At 41.4% G+C, this 18,940-nt stretch overlaps 1 protein-coding gene across 1 annotated transcript in view; it reads left to right on the top strand.

Moving 5' to 3' along the window:
* TOP1 (DNA topoisomerase I) overlaps window positions 1-18,940 on the top strand; it is a 69,181-nt gene that overhangs the window by 42,291 nt on the left and 7,950 nt on the right. The window contains exons 5-14 of the mRNA XM_005235887.4: window positions 10-68; window positions 2,885-2,980; window positions 4,188-4,263; window positions 5,276-5,373; window positions 9,721-9,836; window positions 13,762-13,883; window positions 14,589-14,711; window positions 16,177-16,364; window positions 16,988-17,132; window positions 18,185-18,328. Of these exons, the coding sequence (XP_005235944.1) occupies window positions 10-68; window positions 2,885-2,980; window positions 4,188-4,263; window positions 5,276-5,373; window positions 9,721-9,836; window positions 13,762-13,883; window positions 14,589-14,711; window positions 16,177-16,364; window positions 16,988-17,132; window positions 18,185-18,328 (1,167 nt within the window). The remainder of the gene's footprint in view (window positions 1-9; window positions 69-2,884; window positions 2,981-4,187; window positions 4,264-5,275; window positions 5,374-9,720; window positions 9,837-13,761; window positions 13,884-14,588; window positions 14,712-16,176; window positions 16,365-16,987; window positions 17,133-18,184; window positions 18,329-18,940) is intronic.

The raw sequence follows: 18,940 nt of genomic DNA, 5'->3' as shown, positions 1-18,940 counted from the left end.
GTTTTTCAGATGAAATTACCTTCTGGTGATATAAAAATAAAGAAGGAAAAGGAAAATGGTTTCTCCAGGTAAGAAGTCAGGTCTATGATCTGAAAAAAAAAAAAAAAAAAAAAATAAAATAGCAGTTTGACTTTTCTTAGGTGCTCAGTGTTTGACCACTCTCACTTCGTCTTGGGGAAAAAATTGGAATGCTTTTGACCCCTTCAGACACCATATTCTCAATTATGGGAACTGGTAACTGATATACTTACCTAGTTAACTGGAGATGGGAGCTGTTAAATACCTGGTATCTGCCTGCAGATGATGGATTTGTCCAAGTTTGAAGTAGTTGAATTCTGCCAAGGACAGATTGAGCTATGGAAGTGTTGGTAGCTGGAGTTGAAAGAACCTTTGTTACAGAGTTGGTACCTGGAAGCTGCAGGCAGTCTGCTGGAGACAGGGCCTTATAAAGACACTCCAGGTTGCCTCAAGTGTCTCTTCTGTAAGTGACTGCAGCCCAAAGCCTGCAAAGAGGCATGGCAAGTGAAGGGTGCTGGTGTAAAATCAGAAGTACCTTCAGAAAATGCCTAAATGTCCAACTCTGTTAAAAATCCTGCTAATAATACAGGCTCCTGGGCTTAGTTGTTGTATCAGTCATTAATGGGTAGTCTTACTAAAAACTGGAAACGAGCAATTGTTTCTGAGTACTTTTTTCTAATAGTTTTACCAGCTAAGATCACTTGTGACTTGTTTAAGTGTAGCCATTGGTGATCTTTAAGGTGGTAAATCCAGTCCACTAACTTACTGGAGGTCTGTGGCATGGTGGATGCATGTGTCGGTATCTGTTAGTCAAGCAAAGCTTTCAGTCATGTGCCCATTTTTACGAATTCATTTATAAAAAATAAACAAAATCCTTCCAGTCTCACCATGTTCTGCGGACACAGAGAGGCTGGGAGAAGATACCTGTCGAGTCCATGCCTGTTAGTTATTCTTTGCATATTTTGAATGTGCCCTCTTAACATGAGTTCCTCAATCTGTTTCATTTTCTTGCTCCTGTTTAAAAATGCAAACCAAGTAGTTAGGCTTGGCGCAGGGAAGAGGCGCCCCCTGCCGGCCCTTTTGGGGATACCCTGGAAACAGAAAGCAATGACTTTTAGGTGTTCCGTAGTGTAGGAGACGGTTAATAATAACTCTTTTCAGCCTCTGCTATTCAGCAGTATTGCATGAATGTGCTAACCTCACCAGGGAAGTTGTGTGTTCTCGTATCAAAGTAACTGGGTCCTCTTTAGGTCCCAAAACATTTTTTTGTGTGTGTGTGTTTGAGAAAAGCCTGGAGGAGCCATCACAATTGTGCTTTCTTCAGGGCCTAAAGCTGGCTAAGAGTAAAGTAATTATTTTCTTTTTTTCTGCTGTAATGTTTTTTTTTACAAGCTCACCAGAGAAAAATATCCTCACTCAGATGGTTTTGATTTTCTTCCTTAAGACTTGGTATGATGAGCAATGTTACAGTCTTGGAAACAATGCAAGTCAAGGTTCAGCTTGGTCACGGATCTCCTTTTTTTAATATAATTGCACTTTATTTCCTACTATTACAAAATGTTGTGAAATATTTCACTGTTAAAATAGACTAGATAAAATTCCTAGCAAATTAATGAACAGTAGTTCTAGATTTCTGCCTGGAAGGGAGAATAAATTAAACAAGACAAATACTTCTTTTTTTCCATGTTTTGCAACTGTCTATGTGTTACAGACTTGTGTCTTAGTTAATCATAAGCGATGCCACAGAAATGGCTTCTTACAGCAGCACGTATCTGTTTCCCCTGAGTTGCATCTGCCAGCACTGCAGTGGCTTTACAGCTGTGAAAGAGCAAACTGCCTTGTTCTGCTTCATGGACACGTTGCCAGCTAAAATAAGACTCCAGAATGTCTCTTGCTGACTGTGATCTACAAAGCATAATGGTGCTTTTTTTTCTCCCACTCCATCCAATTGCGAAATCCATATGTTGACTTGAAAACTGAGTCAATTTGATATAGAAATTGCTGATTGAATATATGAACAGGAAAGCCCAGGATGGCACTCTTTCTACCTGAGTGGAGCAGCACTAAGTGCTTCAAAATGTAGCTGTGAACTCCTTGAGACATCGTTTTCTTTATGAAGATAAGTAAAATGCTTCTGTGAAATCCAGAAGTAATGAGTTTGTTTAAAGGGATAGTATCTCTTGTACATGTACTCTTTCTTATTCTTTTTTAATTTTTTTAAAATTACTGAGGTCTTGAGACACTATGTCTGAAAATGTTGAGCCTAACTTAATATTTGTGGTCTGTTGAAAGGGACGGGATTGTTTGCTTCCCGCAGTTTGGACAGTGAAAAGAGTGTGATCAGTTTAACTTTGCCAAATCTTTGTTTCCTTTTCTGGTTTTCACATGCCTCTGTATTTAGTTGGCAAAAGATTCATGGGAATAGCTTTCAAATCTTTGTTTAGTTGATAATCTTTTTCTCTTATCAGGCTCAATAAGGATATTGAGTTGAAACTAAATAATGTCCTCTATTTGACTGCACACATGCATTTCAGTTTTGTGTTAAGTACATTTGAAAGTGCTGGAAGCTACAGTTGTTTTTACTCAAAACCTCAAAGGAACACAGTGAAATCTAAACAGTTGAATTTGATCTTGATGTTGCTTGAGAAATGGTAAATAAGTAGGCACTGAATGACTCCTTATGCTGTCTGTGGATATTCAGAGAATGACAGTTCAGGTCTTGGGAGTCTTAAGATGACAACACATTCCAGGACTGGAAGACATGCCCGTTTTGGAGATGATAATTTCTTAAAACTGAGTTGTTGCTGGTGTCCAGGAAACCTCATATTTGAAATTAAAAACCACCTTTCTTGGCTTCTTTTTGTAGTCCACCTCGTATTAAAGATGAACCAGATGATGATGGGTTTTACATGTCTCCTAAAGAGGACTCCAAACCGCTGAAGAGACCTCGAGAAGATGATGAGTAAGTGGTGTGGGTGCTGGCGACTTGGATGTTTGGCTTTTTAAAAAAATAACATTGAGGGAGAAGGTGGGATTTCAGGCCATCAAGGCAAAATTGTTCATGTGGGTGACTGGAGGTCTGAGACCGGACTCCTTATGCTGTTACAAGTCTTCTGTGCAGGTCAAGGATAGTATTTGTGGTGTCCAAGGCAAAATACCATTACCTGCTCCTGCAGATGATGCTGTGAAATGTTGCAGTGCTAGTAAATAAAAAAGACAAAAACCCAGAAGGTAGGTAGAGAAAGAGCAAGAGAGGTATTTATGCTAGCTAAGTAGCTTGCAGTGGTTTCTGTTGGGTAAGGAAATGACTGCACAAGTGGAAGAGGAGGCATTGTCAGCCTGTTTGGGGGCAGGGTGGGAGGTTTGCCAGCACTGCTTGGCCTAGAGTCTAAATTTGTCATGGGTTATGCTAAATCAAAATAAAAATACATACGGTGTTTGCCTGATACAGTAACCTACCCAGTAAAATAAAAGCCCAGTTACATCATGCTGATGTGTCACCATCTATGTGCATCCAGCTCTTTGGATAGTGTGGCCTTACTAGCGGTCTGGAGTTAAAGGGTTGGAAGGGTTTAACCATGGTGGCATTGTGTCCCTGTGTGGTATTTCTCAGTTTCCAAGAGGAGATGGGTGTGACATCCTTTGTGTAATCATTTGCTGCCCTCTGTTAAACTTTTGTGACCTCCCATCTCATGTCTGCAATGGAAAGATTAAGAATTTGCCAGTAGTCAATTTTGCTGTTGAAGTAGTGGAGGATGCAAAAGGTGAGCCATGTGGGCAGGTCCCAGACTGATGACTGGAAAAGGAGTTGGGGTTAGAACATGCCACAAAGCTGTTGCCCATTTTATCCCATCCCATGTGATCACTGGGAGGCTACTAGTGCTTTTGGATCAATTCTTCATCAAGGAAGATTTTTGCTTCAGCAGTTTGAAACTTGTGGAGAAGTGTTCACAGTAACAGCTTACGGGTTTTAGGGTTTTGTAGGCTGTTTGGCTGGATAGGGATTGTTCAGTTTTCTGAGAGTGGGGCATAAAATTATATTCTTTAGAAATGAAACATGCTAGAAATATTGTGAACTTGTGCACACAAACTTGGTATATGACTTCTCTTTATTTTTTTTTATACTGGAAAATTATTATTTTCATCAGCTAGTGGTTTTGTTTTTACAGTGCTGAGTACAAACCCAAGAAAATCAAAACAGAAGACATCAAGAAAGCAAAGAAAAGGAAACAAGAGGAAGAAGAGGTAATGTGAAAGATGAGTTTATTTCTATAATCAAGAAAAGCAAGGCTGACAATTTGGTGTTGAATTATGTAGAGCAGGGGGAGTCTGATTCAAGGGTACAGAGGCAGGGGCCAGTTTGGGACGAAGCTGCACGTGGTAGATCCCCACCTGTGGTGCAGGTTAACTTATCTGAGCCATGATGTATACAAAGTCAGGAAAACTTTGTCTCCTGCTCTTAAAACAACGGATGGAGATGATGCCTCCAGGACATGAACTTCAGCCAGTTCCAGGCAATTCGCAGTCCTTCTGTTCAGTAGCTCACAGAGGGTAGAGGAGCCTCACTAACAACATCTGGTAATTGCACAGATGATGTAGCACAGTTCAGAAGCAGGGGAGATGAAACAGAGCTAAGCTGCTAGAAAGATGCTTACAGCTTTGAGATGAAGTGTAGAGTGGAAGTCTCATTGGAGAGGGACTTTACTGAGAGGTTAGCCATAATTTGAGACTAAGGAACTATGCTCCACATCTAGCAAAGGTACCCTTCTGAGGCACATGTTGCAGGCACCTCCTGGCAGTGTGGTTAATTCTTCATTTCAATGACAGTGTCTCTGTAGTGAACGTATACTAGTACGTTCCCAGAAGCCACCTCACAGTGGTGCAGGTGTGCTCTGTAGCATTGGCCAGACTAGATAACGCTAGTGCAGGCCAAGGAGGGTGTTTCTGTAATTAAGCAATTGTGTTACTATGGCCCAGGCTCCTCGCTTATCAGGTGAGGCAGAATAACTGACTGTGTGTACACTTAGCATGCCCCAAGTGCAAAGTAAAAGAATTTAGCTTGAAATATAAGGGGGGCCATCAGCAGATTTTAACTTAATAGGATGATCTAAGAGCACGTTTATGTATTGAAGCCACAGGAATTTGGTTGTTTGCAGTCAGATTTATATACCCCAAGAGACAGTCTTCTAGTTTTAAAGCATCTTGTCAGGGAGGGGAGAAGTAGCTCGTTCTAACAGATTCTTCACTCATTTTGCAGGACAGCAAAGCAAAGAAAGCTAAAAGCAAAGATAAGAAAGTCCCTGAAGCAGACAAAAGAAAGAAGCCGAAAAAAGAGGAGGAGCAAAAATGGAAATGGTAACTATCTATCAGTGATGTAGGCTACCTCTGCACCTGACCTTTCCCTGTTAACTTCCCATGCTGACTGATAAGCATATCTGGCTTTCTCTTTTGGTGATTCATGAGGATTTGTTCTGAATAATGGGCTTACTTTTTCTGGTAAGCTTTAAATAAGTATCTCATTCACTATGTTCATCCCCTGAAGCAGAAGTGAAATACCTTTTTTGGTATACCTAGAACAAGAAATAAGTTGTTTGTGAGGCTGTTTTATGTTGTGGGGTTTTTTTTTCCTTATCTGTAGAATGTAGAGGCTGTCTGTAATGATCAGGTACCAGTATTCTGGTGCCCAGGACCTGCTCCATTCTGACACTCTTCAGAGCAATATGAAAACTTGCAGGCTTGGGGGAATATATAAATAGCGTGGAACTATTAACTGGTATTCTAGTAGATCTTATCTGTCTTGTATAGAGGGTACAACATGAGTGGTTGTCTACCTTTCTATTCTAGCTGGATGTCAACTGTGTGCCTCTCAAAACTGCTGCTGTCTCTGGCACAGATATGAAAGTTGGTCGATGGACCGGTTAAACGTGGGTTGTTTGGACAATGAATTTTGAAGATAAGTTATGAACGGAAAGCACTTTTTGTCTTGCTCAGGACCCTAAAGTTGTGCTTTTTTTTTTTAGAACATTTTTTAAATAAATCTGGACTTTGTGGTTCATTTGGAAGACAGGCCTATGCTGCATCAGTGGTGCTCTGTGTAAGAAACCTGCTGGATTTATTTTCTAGCTATCCACAGTAATGTAAGCTGTTGTTACAGCTAGATTTGAGGAGCTGTTACTTGTGTGAAGTTTGGGCCTTAGTACTTCCCTCAGTTCAATGCATATTTAGATTTCAAAAGCATGTTTATTTTCTGCACTCTTGTAATCTCCTGTAATGTATTTTTGGGCCTTTTTGGAGATGATGTTTTCATGAGTGTTTTATGAGATCATTTGGCTATTTTTAATAGATCTGTAGTGTTGTGGAATGCCTTTGCAATCTTCAGTCATTTCAGGTTGAGTTTTTTACCCCTTTATTTTCCCTCTTATTGATTCATCTTTAAAAGAAAAATTATTCTGTAGTGTATAGCCTTGGCATATTTCTCTTTGTCACAGCTTCCTTAGAACACCAGCACTTGAACAGTTTTTTCATACTTTTATGCTGTCTTAAAAAATTGGTTTTCAGGCCCTTCCCCAGAACTGTCCTGATTGATGATACTTTTTTTTCCTTTTTCCCTGAACAATCCACTTTTTTTCTCGATCCTTGACAACATATTTTTAATGTGCTTTGACATTAACAAACTATAGGGACATGAAGCAATAGGAAGCTACAGAAGGTCTCTTTAAGCCTTTATGATCTGTTGTCTCTCTGGCTTTGTTTCAGCTGCCCTTGCTTGTTCTGTCGAAATACTCTATTATCACAACTCCCTTTTGTTGTAGTCTGTATCCTTCACAGCAAACCTTTACTGGAGAGCTGTGCTGTTCTCACCTGCCTTGGCTGCATGGGCCCTGGTAGCTGTGTTAAGCTCTGCGATTTGTGCTTACTGCTGAGGAAAACTGCCTTTGAAAGCATGTTTTGCAAAATTTGGCAGTAGGTAGCTGCATCCTTCTGCTGATGTTCCTGTCATCCATCTGCAGCTTTGTATAGCGTGTCTTTGCTGGACAGAGTTTCATCTGCACTTGTGTCTCTTAAGGGCATTTCATGTTCCATCTGAGTCAATTTTCTGAAAGTCTGATATCTTTTTTTGGCTGCTTGTTCAAGTGCTTACTGCTTTGAGCACTTTCATCCTCACTTATGTGAATACTTGATGCTAGACATTCCCAAGGCATTGGCCTTGTTCATCACTGTGTGGAGCTCTTTTAGAGGTCATTTTCACACCCTGTCAGCATGTGAAAAATATGTGATCCAGAAGTATACCTTATGAGCACTTCTCCCACCTTGTGTTATAGTAAGTTCATTTCCTTGAAATAACATGTCCTGGAGGTATAGTCTGGGGTTTTTTTTCGTAAGAATCTTCTCTATTTTCATTCCACTTGAAAAATCCCTCTCCAACTCTACCTTCCTGAGCTGCCTGGCATTCTTGATAGAATCAACAGGCTTGATACGGGATTTAATCAAGGAACCTATGTGACTGATCAGCAGCGGCTTTCCTAACAGGCAGTGTTCTCCCTGCTCCATGTAATCTTTTGTAGAACATTGCTTTAGGACCAGGAGCTATCTTGGACAGTGTTGCTCTAACAGGTTTTTTTGTTTAAAACCAAATGAGGATGAAAAATTGGCTAAACTCAGAAGGCTTACTTTTACCTTTTGTCTTAATGGTTATGCATGAGGTTTAGGAAGGTGGAGGTGGGGTTAGGAATGGCTTATGATCTTTTCATGACAAACTTTCTGGTAGCCTTGGGCTTAGAAACCACCCCATGGATCGAGTGTTTCCTTGTAGCCTTCCCAAAAGGCACAACGTGATTCAGCTATCTATTGGAACGGCTACCTTTCTAGGACTCATTTTACATGTGTCCTTCGTAAAAGAACAGGAATGGGTAGAGGAACAATTTCTCATCAAGTAAATACCAGCATGATAAATCTTAAAAAAGACATGGCTGAAAAGCAAGAGTGACAAACTTATCCTTTAAAGTAGTGGCTACTGTGAATGATCCCCACGTTTTTTCTTACTTGAATAAAAATACTCATTGTGAGAGAGGATAGCTGGGAGGAGAGGCAAATGGTTTAATTTATTTTGCTGGAAGGAGCTTCTGGGTGGAAGAACCTAGGCCTATGTTTGACAAAATATTTAGATGTCTAGCTTCTAATTAATTTAAAAAACAACCATTAGGAACGTAAATATTTGGGATCTAGACTTCAAATGTCAATATTAGTTTCTTATATAAACATAGTTTACTCAAGCCTTCTTCCCAGCCAGGGACTGCAACTGACATGCAGGTTTTGTGCTGATAGCTGGGATTGTGGGCTTTGCTGTTAAAGATGTTACTGTCCTTCTCAGTTCAGGTCTGGAGCTGTGGTCAAAGACAGTGTCTTTCTAACTGTGTCAAGATGTTGCATCCCATACAGTTGTTTTTCCTAAATTCTTGATGTACAGGCACCGGTGAAGCATTTTTAGTGTTTTCTGGCAGAAGCTCTTTTCTCTCGATACAATGCTTATCTTCATCCCTGCTGAGATTAAGAGGGTCAGAGCACAGAAGTGATCTATATTTGTGTATCACGATTCCTGAGATGCATGCAGTACATGTACGTCTTTTCTCAGCTGCTGTTGGACCCAGAATGGGACTGCTCCATAGGGCTGACACTAGAGGGAAGCTTAAACTATTTTTTTTTTTCTTTTTTGCTCAACAAAGTTGTCTGGGCAATTCAAAGCCTGAGTGCTGTGACAGGTTAATGGTCTTCCAGTTGATTAATCACTAAGGTAAAATAGCCTTTCTCGGCAGGGAATCCTGTGCCAGCAGCATGTAGCAGTAATGTTCTGGTAATCATGAAAGAAGTGTAGAGGGGAGGGGAGGAGTGTGGAATCAGTGGCTCGGGCACACAGGGTACTGGGAACTGGGGGAAGGATACTGGCCTGCTGGGACCCCTTTTCTCTGTAGATAAATTGCTGACCCTGTGAATTCAGTTGGAATATGGAATTGATGCTGCCTGCCTTGCTGTGTTGTGATACCTAATGCATCACTTGCAAAACATTTTTATAGAGGTGCTTTCAGGCAAGTTTGAGATTTTCCAATGCTACTCTGTTTTTCTTCAAGTATTGCTTTTTCTACCCAAAGAATCAGAATGAATTTAAAATAACAGAGCAGGTTTTAGTCTTTCTGTCTAAGCAGGTTTGTTCTCATTTAGGTCGTAAATGAACATCTGTTTCTTTATCTCTGTCCTTAACGGCATACTTGTCCACATCTGAAAGCAGCTGCATAATATACTACAATTGTTTGGCTTTGCTGAACAGGCATTCTGGACTTGATGTTAGATCACAGCTGACTCTAATTTGGCATGATCCTAGCTGTTTTACAAGACTGAATTCTTCGTTTTCTTAAGTTCTAAGCTTTTTCAGCTGTGTGATTTTATGAAAAGAGCAGCCAGTGGGAGGTGAGGTTATGGTGTCATCAGATAACCTGTGACCCAAGGTTCATGGACATGGCTGTGCTTTTGCTTAAAAAAAAAAAAAAAAAAAAAAAAAAAAAGTGCATTGAATATTTGTACTTGGTCTGTGCCTGGCAAAGCAATGATTGCTTGCTGATTTTTCTTTAGCATACTTTTATAGCCACATAGTAATAAAATGAAGATTAGGAGCTTAAATTTGTATTGGTTCGTATTTCTTTCTTGAAGGTGGGAAGAAGAGCGCTACCCTGAAGGCATTAAATGGAAGTTTCTAGAGCACAAAGGTCCTGTATTTGCTCCACCATATGAACCTCTGCCTGAAAATGTCAAGTTTTATTATGATGGTGAGTTAATCTGTGTTTCCACTTGCTGGGAAGAGAAATAAACATTCTCAGGGTATTGTGGTGTTCTTCCGGGGACTGAAAAGATGAGGAGGTGGTTTTGTTTTAGTGGTTAGCTTAAAAGAAGTTCCTCAACTGCTAAGTGAAGGAACGATCTGTGGAATAAAGGAACAGCCTACTGAATTCTGCTGATGGGGTTGACATGGAGATGAACTTGTTCTCCCTCTGTTACAGTGGTAAATCTCTCAGGTTACTTAACAATATGAGTGTCTTACGCCTGCGAGTAGTGGTTTAAAACTAGTAGAGTACGTGATTGTAGCTTCTTCATTGCTGGTCACCTTTAGGCTTGCTCTGTTTTCTTAATGTTATGAATTGCAACTTCCATCATCTGTGATGAAATTCATCATCGCTTGATAGCATGAGCGGGATGAAAGACAATTGAATTTTGATACAGATGATTAGGATCTTGTAGGAATGCATGGGATGACCCTGACCTCAAGGACACAGCCCTCTGGTGTAAGTCATGGTCCCACTCACTAACTGGTGTGTGTGGTAGAACTAATTGATGTGGGATTCTAATGTGTTGGGCTGACTGGTTGTTAGAGGCTCATGTGGAAGGGATTATATGAGGTGATGCCTGCTGGAGATTGGACTTGATGACCCGTGTGCTTCCTTTTAGTCCTGTGATCATGTTAAATGAAGGATCAAATTAACCCAGGATTGAATTAAGTGGGAGGCATCTGAAAGGATGAAAATGTAATTTTTGGTGAAGGGGACATCTGTGCATGGAACTCTTCCAGGAGCAGCGTGCTGTTTTCATGTGACATGACACAGTGTTTTTAAATACTGAGAAATAGGTGGCATTCATTTTCAGCGACAATTTAGTGAAATAAACATTGCATCCTGTTGGAGGCTATCTCCAAGCAAGTAGCACAGTGATCAGGGATGTCTACAGACTTCTTTCTTAGGGTTCTTATAAAGAACTCGATAAAAGTTGGAAATTTTTTTTTCCTCTGTTGAAGCATGTATGATGCCTCTCCTGCTGTCTAGAGAAGGGGAGGGGCAAGTTGCACTGCAGCTGTCTGTTCGGTGCAGGCAGCAATAAGCTCCTCTCTATCTAGCTGTCATGATTTAACCCCGGCCGGCACCCAGGTACCATATAGCTGCTCACTCCCGTCTCACCCAGAGAGATGGGGAGAACTGGAATGTGAAACTTGAGGGTTGAGATAAGAACAGTTTAATAGGTAAAGCAGAAGCCATGCATGCAAGCAAAGCAGGACAAAGACTTCATTCACTGTTTTCCATCGGCAGGCAGGTGTTCAGCCATCTCCAGGAAAGCAGGGCTCCATCACGTGTAACTGTTACTCGGGAAGACAAATGCCATAATGCCAGATGTGCCCCCCCTTCCTCCTCCTTCCCCCAGTTTATATACTCAGCATGATGTCATATGGTATAGAATACCCCTTTGGCCAGTTCAAGTCACCTGTCCTGGCTGTGTCCCCTCCCAGTTTCCTGTGCCTCTCCAGCTGGCAGGGCCCAAGAAACTGAAAAGTCCTTGACTTAGGATAAACATCACCCAGCAACAACTAAAAACATTAGTGTGCTAGCCACATTGTTCTCACACCAGATCCAAACCACAGTGCTGCACCAGCTAATAAGAAGAAAATTAACTCTATCCCAGCTGAAACCAGGACACTAGCCATCTATTTCATGGAATCTCAAGGAAGCGCAGGGATTTTTGCAGCCTCTGTCTCCATCATGGCAAAAAATTTATCAGTAGTCTCAGCAGTTACAGGGTGGGCAGGGGGGTCTGGCAAATAAAGTGATCACATAAGTCTTCCTTGAGAAACTAGGCAAAAAAATCCGATGTCTGATTTACACAGCAGCTGCTGAGAGCCGCTGTCCGTGCTCACAAGGCACTGTCTAATTTCAAGATTATGCTAGGATGATTTGTAGAGCCCAATAATCACGCTATGGCTGGCCAGCCAGCTGCCAGGCTGCAGGCTGTCACTGGAGGAATCTGTCCCTTGCCCAGTGACTGTGCTGCGGTGGGACTGCCTGTTTTCATCTAACATAATGACTGCTGGAGCCATCGTTAGTGCCTACAATATCAGACTCAGTAAAGGAGCCTGAAATGCCAAAGCCATCTTTTAGGGCTTGACTATATATATGTTTGAGTGGCTGTGGGTTAACAAGCTGCTGCTCATACCCAGGAGGTGGCTTGAATTTGCATGTTTTTCTCTAGGTGGGGCAAGATAAGAGTGTAGATAGTGGCAGTTGCATTTCAGTCATGGCCATGTGGTCTCTTCTGCTCATTATGTACACTGGTTGCTCTCTGGTTTTCAGTTTTTACGTCAGGTAACTAATATTCACACCTCTGGAATAAATCTCTTTTTCTTTAAATGTACAGCCCTGTCACTGAGAGCCTTTTCAAACCATTGTAAAAAGAAGGAAATTGAGTCCGATGCAATATATTCTAAGGTGATTAGATAAAGGTGCCTGAGCCTTCAGCTATTTGGGAAAAATATCGGTCATTTGAGCCCCATAATATGTTACTAACTCGATAGCCTCTTTCAAGCTAGACTTGTAGCCTGGAAAAACAGTTTCCTTTGCTGTCTCTCCCTTCCCCCATTTCCTGCTAAAAGCAAACAAATGCAGTGTTTTAGGTTGCAGCTTAAAAATTGGCAGAGTTACTGGTGGTTTAATTTAATTGTGGAATATTCTCAGATCATTGGGAGGACCTTTTGCTAATTCCTGTTTTATGGGGATTAATAGATCTTAAGGTTTTATAGCTGACTCCCATGCTTTAATTTTAGAGATGATGCAACTTTTAAAAACATGTAGTAAACAAAGTGTTGTTTTTTCCAAGAGCATAGAATCAACAGTAGTGTTTCTTGTATTCACTTTTGTGGAGTAAAATGGTTGTTAAAAAAAATCCACAGGTGTTGACTGTCTGCCAGCCTATTGGGACTTTAAATATTTCTTGCAACTAGCTGGAGATGTGAGCTGCATGCAAAGCCCTTCACAGGGATCACTGGCACCTCATGTGTTGTCAGGAGTGCAGTCTGGCCCACAAAGATGCTAGATGTGAATGTTCGATGTCAGATCAACAGCTTCAGTGTTGCAGCAGCCTCTTTTCCTTTGTCTGGTAAAGTCTTCCCATGCAGCAATTTCACCTTGTACTGCAGTCTTGCAGATAAGCTGAAATGTGACCTCTTCGTTCACTGAAAGCTCAGTCTGTCTTAAAAATGACTAGCTTTTTGAGGCCAATTTGGAGACACAGGAGTGCATTTCCACAGCAAAGGGAACAATCAGCAGAATCCTGACACATTTCCCTGCAGTGAAGGAGAGTTAAAAATTTGGCAGCGCTTTCCAGCCTATTTGTGGTGTATCCATAGGAAGAAGGGCTTTTCCTGGCTAGAAAAAGCTAAAGGCTGGAAGGGGTGTTCCAAAGCAGAGACCCTCTGTGGGTAGAAGTGGAATACAAAAACTTTATTTCCCATATATGTGAGTGCTGGAATATGAAATTTCATAAAATCCCTTGCCTTTTCCACTTCAAACAGCAGTATTTCCCCAGGAGCGTGCATATCACTGGGGTGTCTCAGCATAGGGTTTCCTGCAGGAGGCCTTTCCCCTTCCTGCCCTCCATGTCTCAGACCTGTCTCGCATCAGATTGCTATTGCTTTTTTTAATGTTTAGATTCTAGAGGAAACTTTTTTTCTAAATGTTTATGATGCTAGTCAAGCAATTGTGCTCCTCTGTTTCCTTTGTCCATCCAATCTGCTGTATTATGTATTATTTTTTTTTTTTTTTAGGAAAAACTTCTCTGTGGTAAAAATACAGCGTCCTTTAAGGTAGTTACTATGACCGCTTTCTGGCTTCAATTCTTGTTTACAGTTTTCTTTAAAAAGAAAACCTTTCTTTGTAGGTAAAGTCATGAAGCTGAGTACCAAAGCAGAAGAAGTTGCCACATTCTTTGCAAAAATGCTTGATCATGAGTACACTACAAAGGAGATCTTCAGGAAAAACTTTTTCAAAGACTGGAGAAAGGTATGCATGTAGACTGGGGCTGCAGTGACTGCAGGCATGCTCAGCACTGGGCAATGAAAAGGGGCTACTGTCCCATGCACAGGAAAGTTCACTTAAGGCAACTAAAAGCTGCCTTAGATTGTAGCTGTGAGGTTTCCAGTTCATCTTGTAGTTTCACCAGGAAGGACCCTGGCATAAGTACCTTTCTAAACCAGCAAAGTCAGACTTAACCCAACCAAATCTGCTTGTTATGGGGTAATGGGGTATAGCTAATCTGACTGTTACTTGCCTTGTTGAAGAGCCAGCTTTATATTAGAAAGAAACCTCTTCCAAAGACCTAAAACTCAGAACTTCACCTCAGTCATCAAGCCGTAAGATCAGACCTTTTGATCAGGTGATGCGGTTTTCCTACATGGGTTACTGGGGTTTTCTCCTTATCCCTCAACAGTCCCAGGCACTGTTCAGTGCGAGAGCGCTCTGGGAGGTGGTGCAGCACCAGCACTCTGAGATCAGAGTGCTGGAAGGCCAGCATCCATACGCTCTGCTCCTTGTCCGTATCTCCTTGACCTTAGTCGGAGTGAGCGTGTGGAACTAGGGGATGCTTGGGAGTTTATTGTGAGAACCTGTCTATTCTTTCTGTTAAAAGTGCCTGGGGTAGGGTAAGCTCTGCTATGCATGAAAACTTGCTATGTGTGAAAACTTGAAGTGCTGCTTTCTTTCTGGAAGGAAATGACCTCTGAAGAGAAGAGCACTATCACCAACCTCAGCAAGTGTGACTTCACCCACATGAGCCAGTATTTCAAAGCCCAGTCGGAAGCTAGGAAACAGATGTCTAAGGAGGAGAAACAGGTACCAGAGGGAATTCTAGGAGACTTCTTGATTCTTAGCTGGCTTGTTAACATCTTTGTGTAATCATTTCTCTGCCTGCCTTGCTGTTTGTAAGCTAGTGTTTACTAGCTTTCAAATTATTACTTTAAGGTTAACTGTAGGAATCTTTACTGTGCAGCTCAGGTAGGGCAAAGCACTGCTTTTACAGCTGAATCTTTATCCTGACTTAAAATTATGTTGATAGGGCTAAGGCTCCTGATCCTACTTAAGTAAATAAAGAGAATCAGAGGTGCTACCTCCTTGGGATCCTTGGTTCCTGGCCAATAATGAGCAGTAGATACTCAGCTGAGGATAGCTTTTCATTTTAGAAGCTCCTTGGGTCTGGAGGGCAAAACTGGTGATGGTGGGAAGCATGCAGCAATGACATTAGCGAATAAAATGAGAGAACAAATCTTAAATATCAGGTAAAGAAGTTTTCTGAATAAAAAACCAAACTTTATTTTCCAGCAGCGTGGCTACAGTGGCTTGTGGGGAGAGAACTGAATAGTTTAGATGAGTGAAACTTGTTGCAGTAGAAGTTGGAAACTTGCCCCGAGTTCTCAGTTGATCTTTTGCAACACTACAGTAATTGTCCTTTGAGTGGGGCCTGGTAGCTTGCAAGTACGGCTTTTGGGGTCAGAGGGGTCCCAGCAAAATAGAGAGCCCCTGTCTTACTGCCGTTCCCATTTGATAAACATGTGAGTGAGCCCTTCTCGGTTCCCATCCGTGGTAGCTGTTAACGATGGAGCAGAAATGGCTTTTTCTGTTAGTTTCTTACCTGACGCGCCAGTGGTGTCTATGGGTCAGATGTTTTATTTCGAGCTGCAATGTTTTTATTTTTCCTTCTGTATAATTAGACTTCAAACACAGAAGTATGCATGAAATCTCAGCACATTTTTGCTTAGACTGTGTTGTGCTTCTGAGACTATTTGCTGACACAGGCTTGACATGTGGCAGACTGGAGACATTCCTCTGCCCGCTTTCTGATGCTCAGCTCCAACGCAGAAGTCTGAGTTTTTATACAAAACCAAGAAGATGTGAAGTCTGGTGGATGTCAAATGCTGAATAGACTGTAAAGCAGCACTACTGTGCTGGGGCTGCTCTTGCAGCTATGATACATGGATAGAGGTACATGCCTCTCCTGTAGCAAAATGGTCGCTGTCTTCACCAGCCCTAATCTGTTTCGCTGAAATACAAGTTTTAAGAGAGTTTTCTCACATTCTTTCCCTTTTTCCAGTTCGTGCTGCTTGCATTTTATGAATGCTTTTCTGGACAGCCTGCTGCGCTGTGTGTTGATACAGCCCTTGGCATGGTGGGGATCTGGCTTTGAGTCTGGTCTTCAGTATTAGTGTGGTGCAAATACGAAAATTTTTTAAGTCTTGGCATTTAGAGATGTGTGTGTGGTGCTGGATATACTGTATCATCTTTGCTTTTGGCTTTTTTCTAGAAAATCAAAGAGGAGAATGAGCGGCTATTGAAGGAATATGGTTACTGTGTGATGGACAACCACAAGGAGAGAATTGCCAACTTTAAGATTGAACCCCCAGGTCTCTTCCGAGGTCGTGGGAACCATCCCAAAATGGGCATGTTAAAGAGACGCATCATGCCAGAAGACATCATCATTAACTGCAGCAAGTGAGCCCTGGATGCTTCACACCTTAGCTTTACTTTCTAGATAGGATAGTCACTTTTTTAAAATCCTGTATAGGTTGATACTCAAGCCTGTAGAAATATGCGTGCTGCTTATCTTACTCGTATATGGGCAAGAAACTGAGTCATACAAGCAAAGACTGAACAAGGCTACCATGGGTTTCGTGTAGAACTCTGTCAACATATTTGCAACCTACATTTGCTTAAACAGTCGTTCCTGCTACTATTTCCAGAAATTAATTATCTTCTAGATAGGTTACCCTACTTGGTTTTCCTTGATGTTGAAAGCTAGGGTTTGGTGGGCTTCTCTTTCCTGGTAAGTGTTGATGCTGTTGCAGTGTGAACAAGACAGAGATGATCCTAGCGATGTGTGTTCCCACCTATAGTATAATTCTTCAGCAGATACATACAGATAGCAGTTACATTTCTGATCTTTGACTGTTCACTCTGATTCACTTGCCTTCCTGCTTGTGGAAACAGGTAGTTACGTTGTCTCAGTTTCTTTCCCTGTGCTTTCTTTGTATGATGGTGTTCATTACTTTCTCTATTTTGATGACATGGAAGTCTCTTCAAATGGTTTTTATTTTCTGTTTTGTAATTCTCTGCAGGGATTCAAAGATCCCTCCCCCTCCACCAGGACACAAATGGAAGGAGGTCCGGCATGATAACAAGGTTACCTGGCTGGTGTCATGGACTGAGAACATCCAGGGCTCTATCAAATACATAATGTTGAACCCTAGCTCAAGAATTAAGGTGAAGATCTAGTTTTTTACAAAAAAAAAACCATCTTACTGGTCACGTCTCCAAGAAGCAAGTCTAACTGTTGGCTAGGAGAGAGATAGGAAGTAAAGCTGTCTTGCTATTCCATCCTGCACTGATGGAAAAACATAGGAAAGTTTCTGTGCTTTTGTTCCTCCTTGAAAAGAAATAATACAATTACTGCACAGGAGAGCAGATAAAATCTGGGAAATAACTATTGAAAAGCATCATTGTGTCATTTGTAGGAAGAGTCCTTTACCCTGTGTAAACCTAAAATGAAGCAACTCATCCAAGAACAGACTTGCACCCCTTGATACTTGACCTACTTTTTGCCCTAACTTCCTCTGTCTGATCATGTAGTAAAGCACTGACCATGGGTTGCTAATTAGTTGATCATAAAATAAAAAATGTGGCCAGCCTACTGGCTGAGAAGGAGCTCATGACTGCAAAAAAACCCTAAACCCAACCAAAAAACCTGCTGTGGGAGCAAATAATCAATCATCAGATCGATTGCATAAAAGCAATGGTAAAACTGTTGAAAGACAAGTAACCTTCCATTTTCAGAGGTAGGATTTAAGTTGTTCTCATTAAGTCTCCACCCCCACCCCCCCAAGATATTTTCTCCTGGATTAATAACGGGGTGTTTGTCCTACAAGTGCAGGGGAAAATCTCTGTTCCTTCTTTTTGCTGTGACTTGAATATATAACAATGATGAACTGTTGATGTTGCTTTTAAGTTTTATGGATGTTTAATTATACAGCTGAAGGAATGTAACTGTCATCTGAATAAAGCAGAGGAAACCATTTATATGTTGAGACCATATTATGGTTTGTGTCTTTATAGTCGCTTCTGTGGAAGTGTTTAATATCATGGAAATCTGAATTACTTACAGCTGCGTGGCAGCATAGTTTGAAGTTGAGCTGGTAGCAGAAAAATCTCAGTGGTTTTGTACAGGGAGACAGTTTGCCACACACAGACTTGCAAAGCCTGGAGGTGCAGATTGGAACTGGTCCTGCTTTCTTATGCTCTCTATTCTAACTTTGCAGGGTGAGAAGGACTGGCAGAAGTATGAAACAGCTCGGAGGTTGAAGAAGTGCGTAGATAAAATCCGAAATCAGTATCGAGAAGACTGGAAATCCAAAGAGATGAAAGTACGGCAGAGGGCTGTGGCGCTGTACTTCATTGATAAAGTAAGGCTCGTTCCCAGCACGCTCCTCTTACCTTTCCCGTCCAGCTGAGAATCCTTGAGAACGCTGTCTGTTCCTAGGGCAGAATGGAGCCCAGTCGCTTGAGGTTTCCTGAGACTTCCTGGTGGGCAGGCTCCCGTCTCCTTTTCCTTCCCACTACCTGGAATCCAGAGCAATAAGCTATTGTACTAAATGTGGCTATTTCAGGCAGCATTGTTTTAGTTCAGGCAAAATTCACAGTCTGGTTCCAGAGTCGCCCAGTTGGATTACTGGGAGGTTTGTATGGGCCTTTTGTCTCCAGCTGTTTCAGTTTTCCGGCTGTGAATTTCTGCTGGTTTGTCACCTCTTTAGTTTGAGGTCACAGTTGTGAGGTTGCATAATTATGCTAATTTTTTTACCACAGCGTAAAGAAAACTGCAGTTGTATTGATCCATTTAAAGCCACTTAAAACCAGTTCCCAGAGAGCTGTTGCCCTGGTAGTGTATGGCACTAACCGACGAAATTAACAAGTTTTGTTCAAAAGAGTTTGGTGTAAATCAGAGAAGTTAGATGTGAATAATTCTGGGTTTATATGAACGCTGAAGGGTTGTTTTTTTTTTTTTTTTTCAAAAATTA

Source organism: Falco peregrinus, chromosome 9, assembly GCF_023634155.1.
Source record: "Falco peregrinus isolate bFalPer1 chromosome 9, bFalPer1.pri, whole genome shotgun sequence".
In the NCBI taxonomy this organism is placed as follows: Eukaryota; Metazoa; Chordata; class Aves; order Falconiformes; family Falconidae; genus Falco; species Falco peregrinus.
This window is presented reverse-complemented; position numbering and strand designations above follow the sequence as displayed.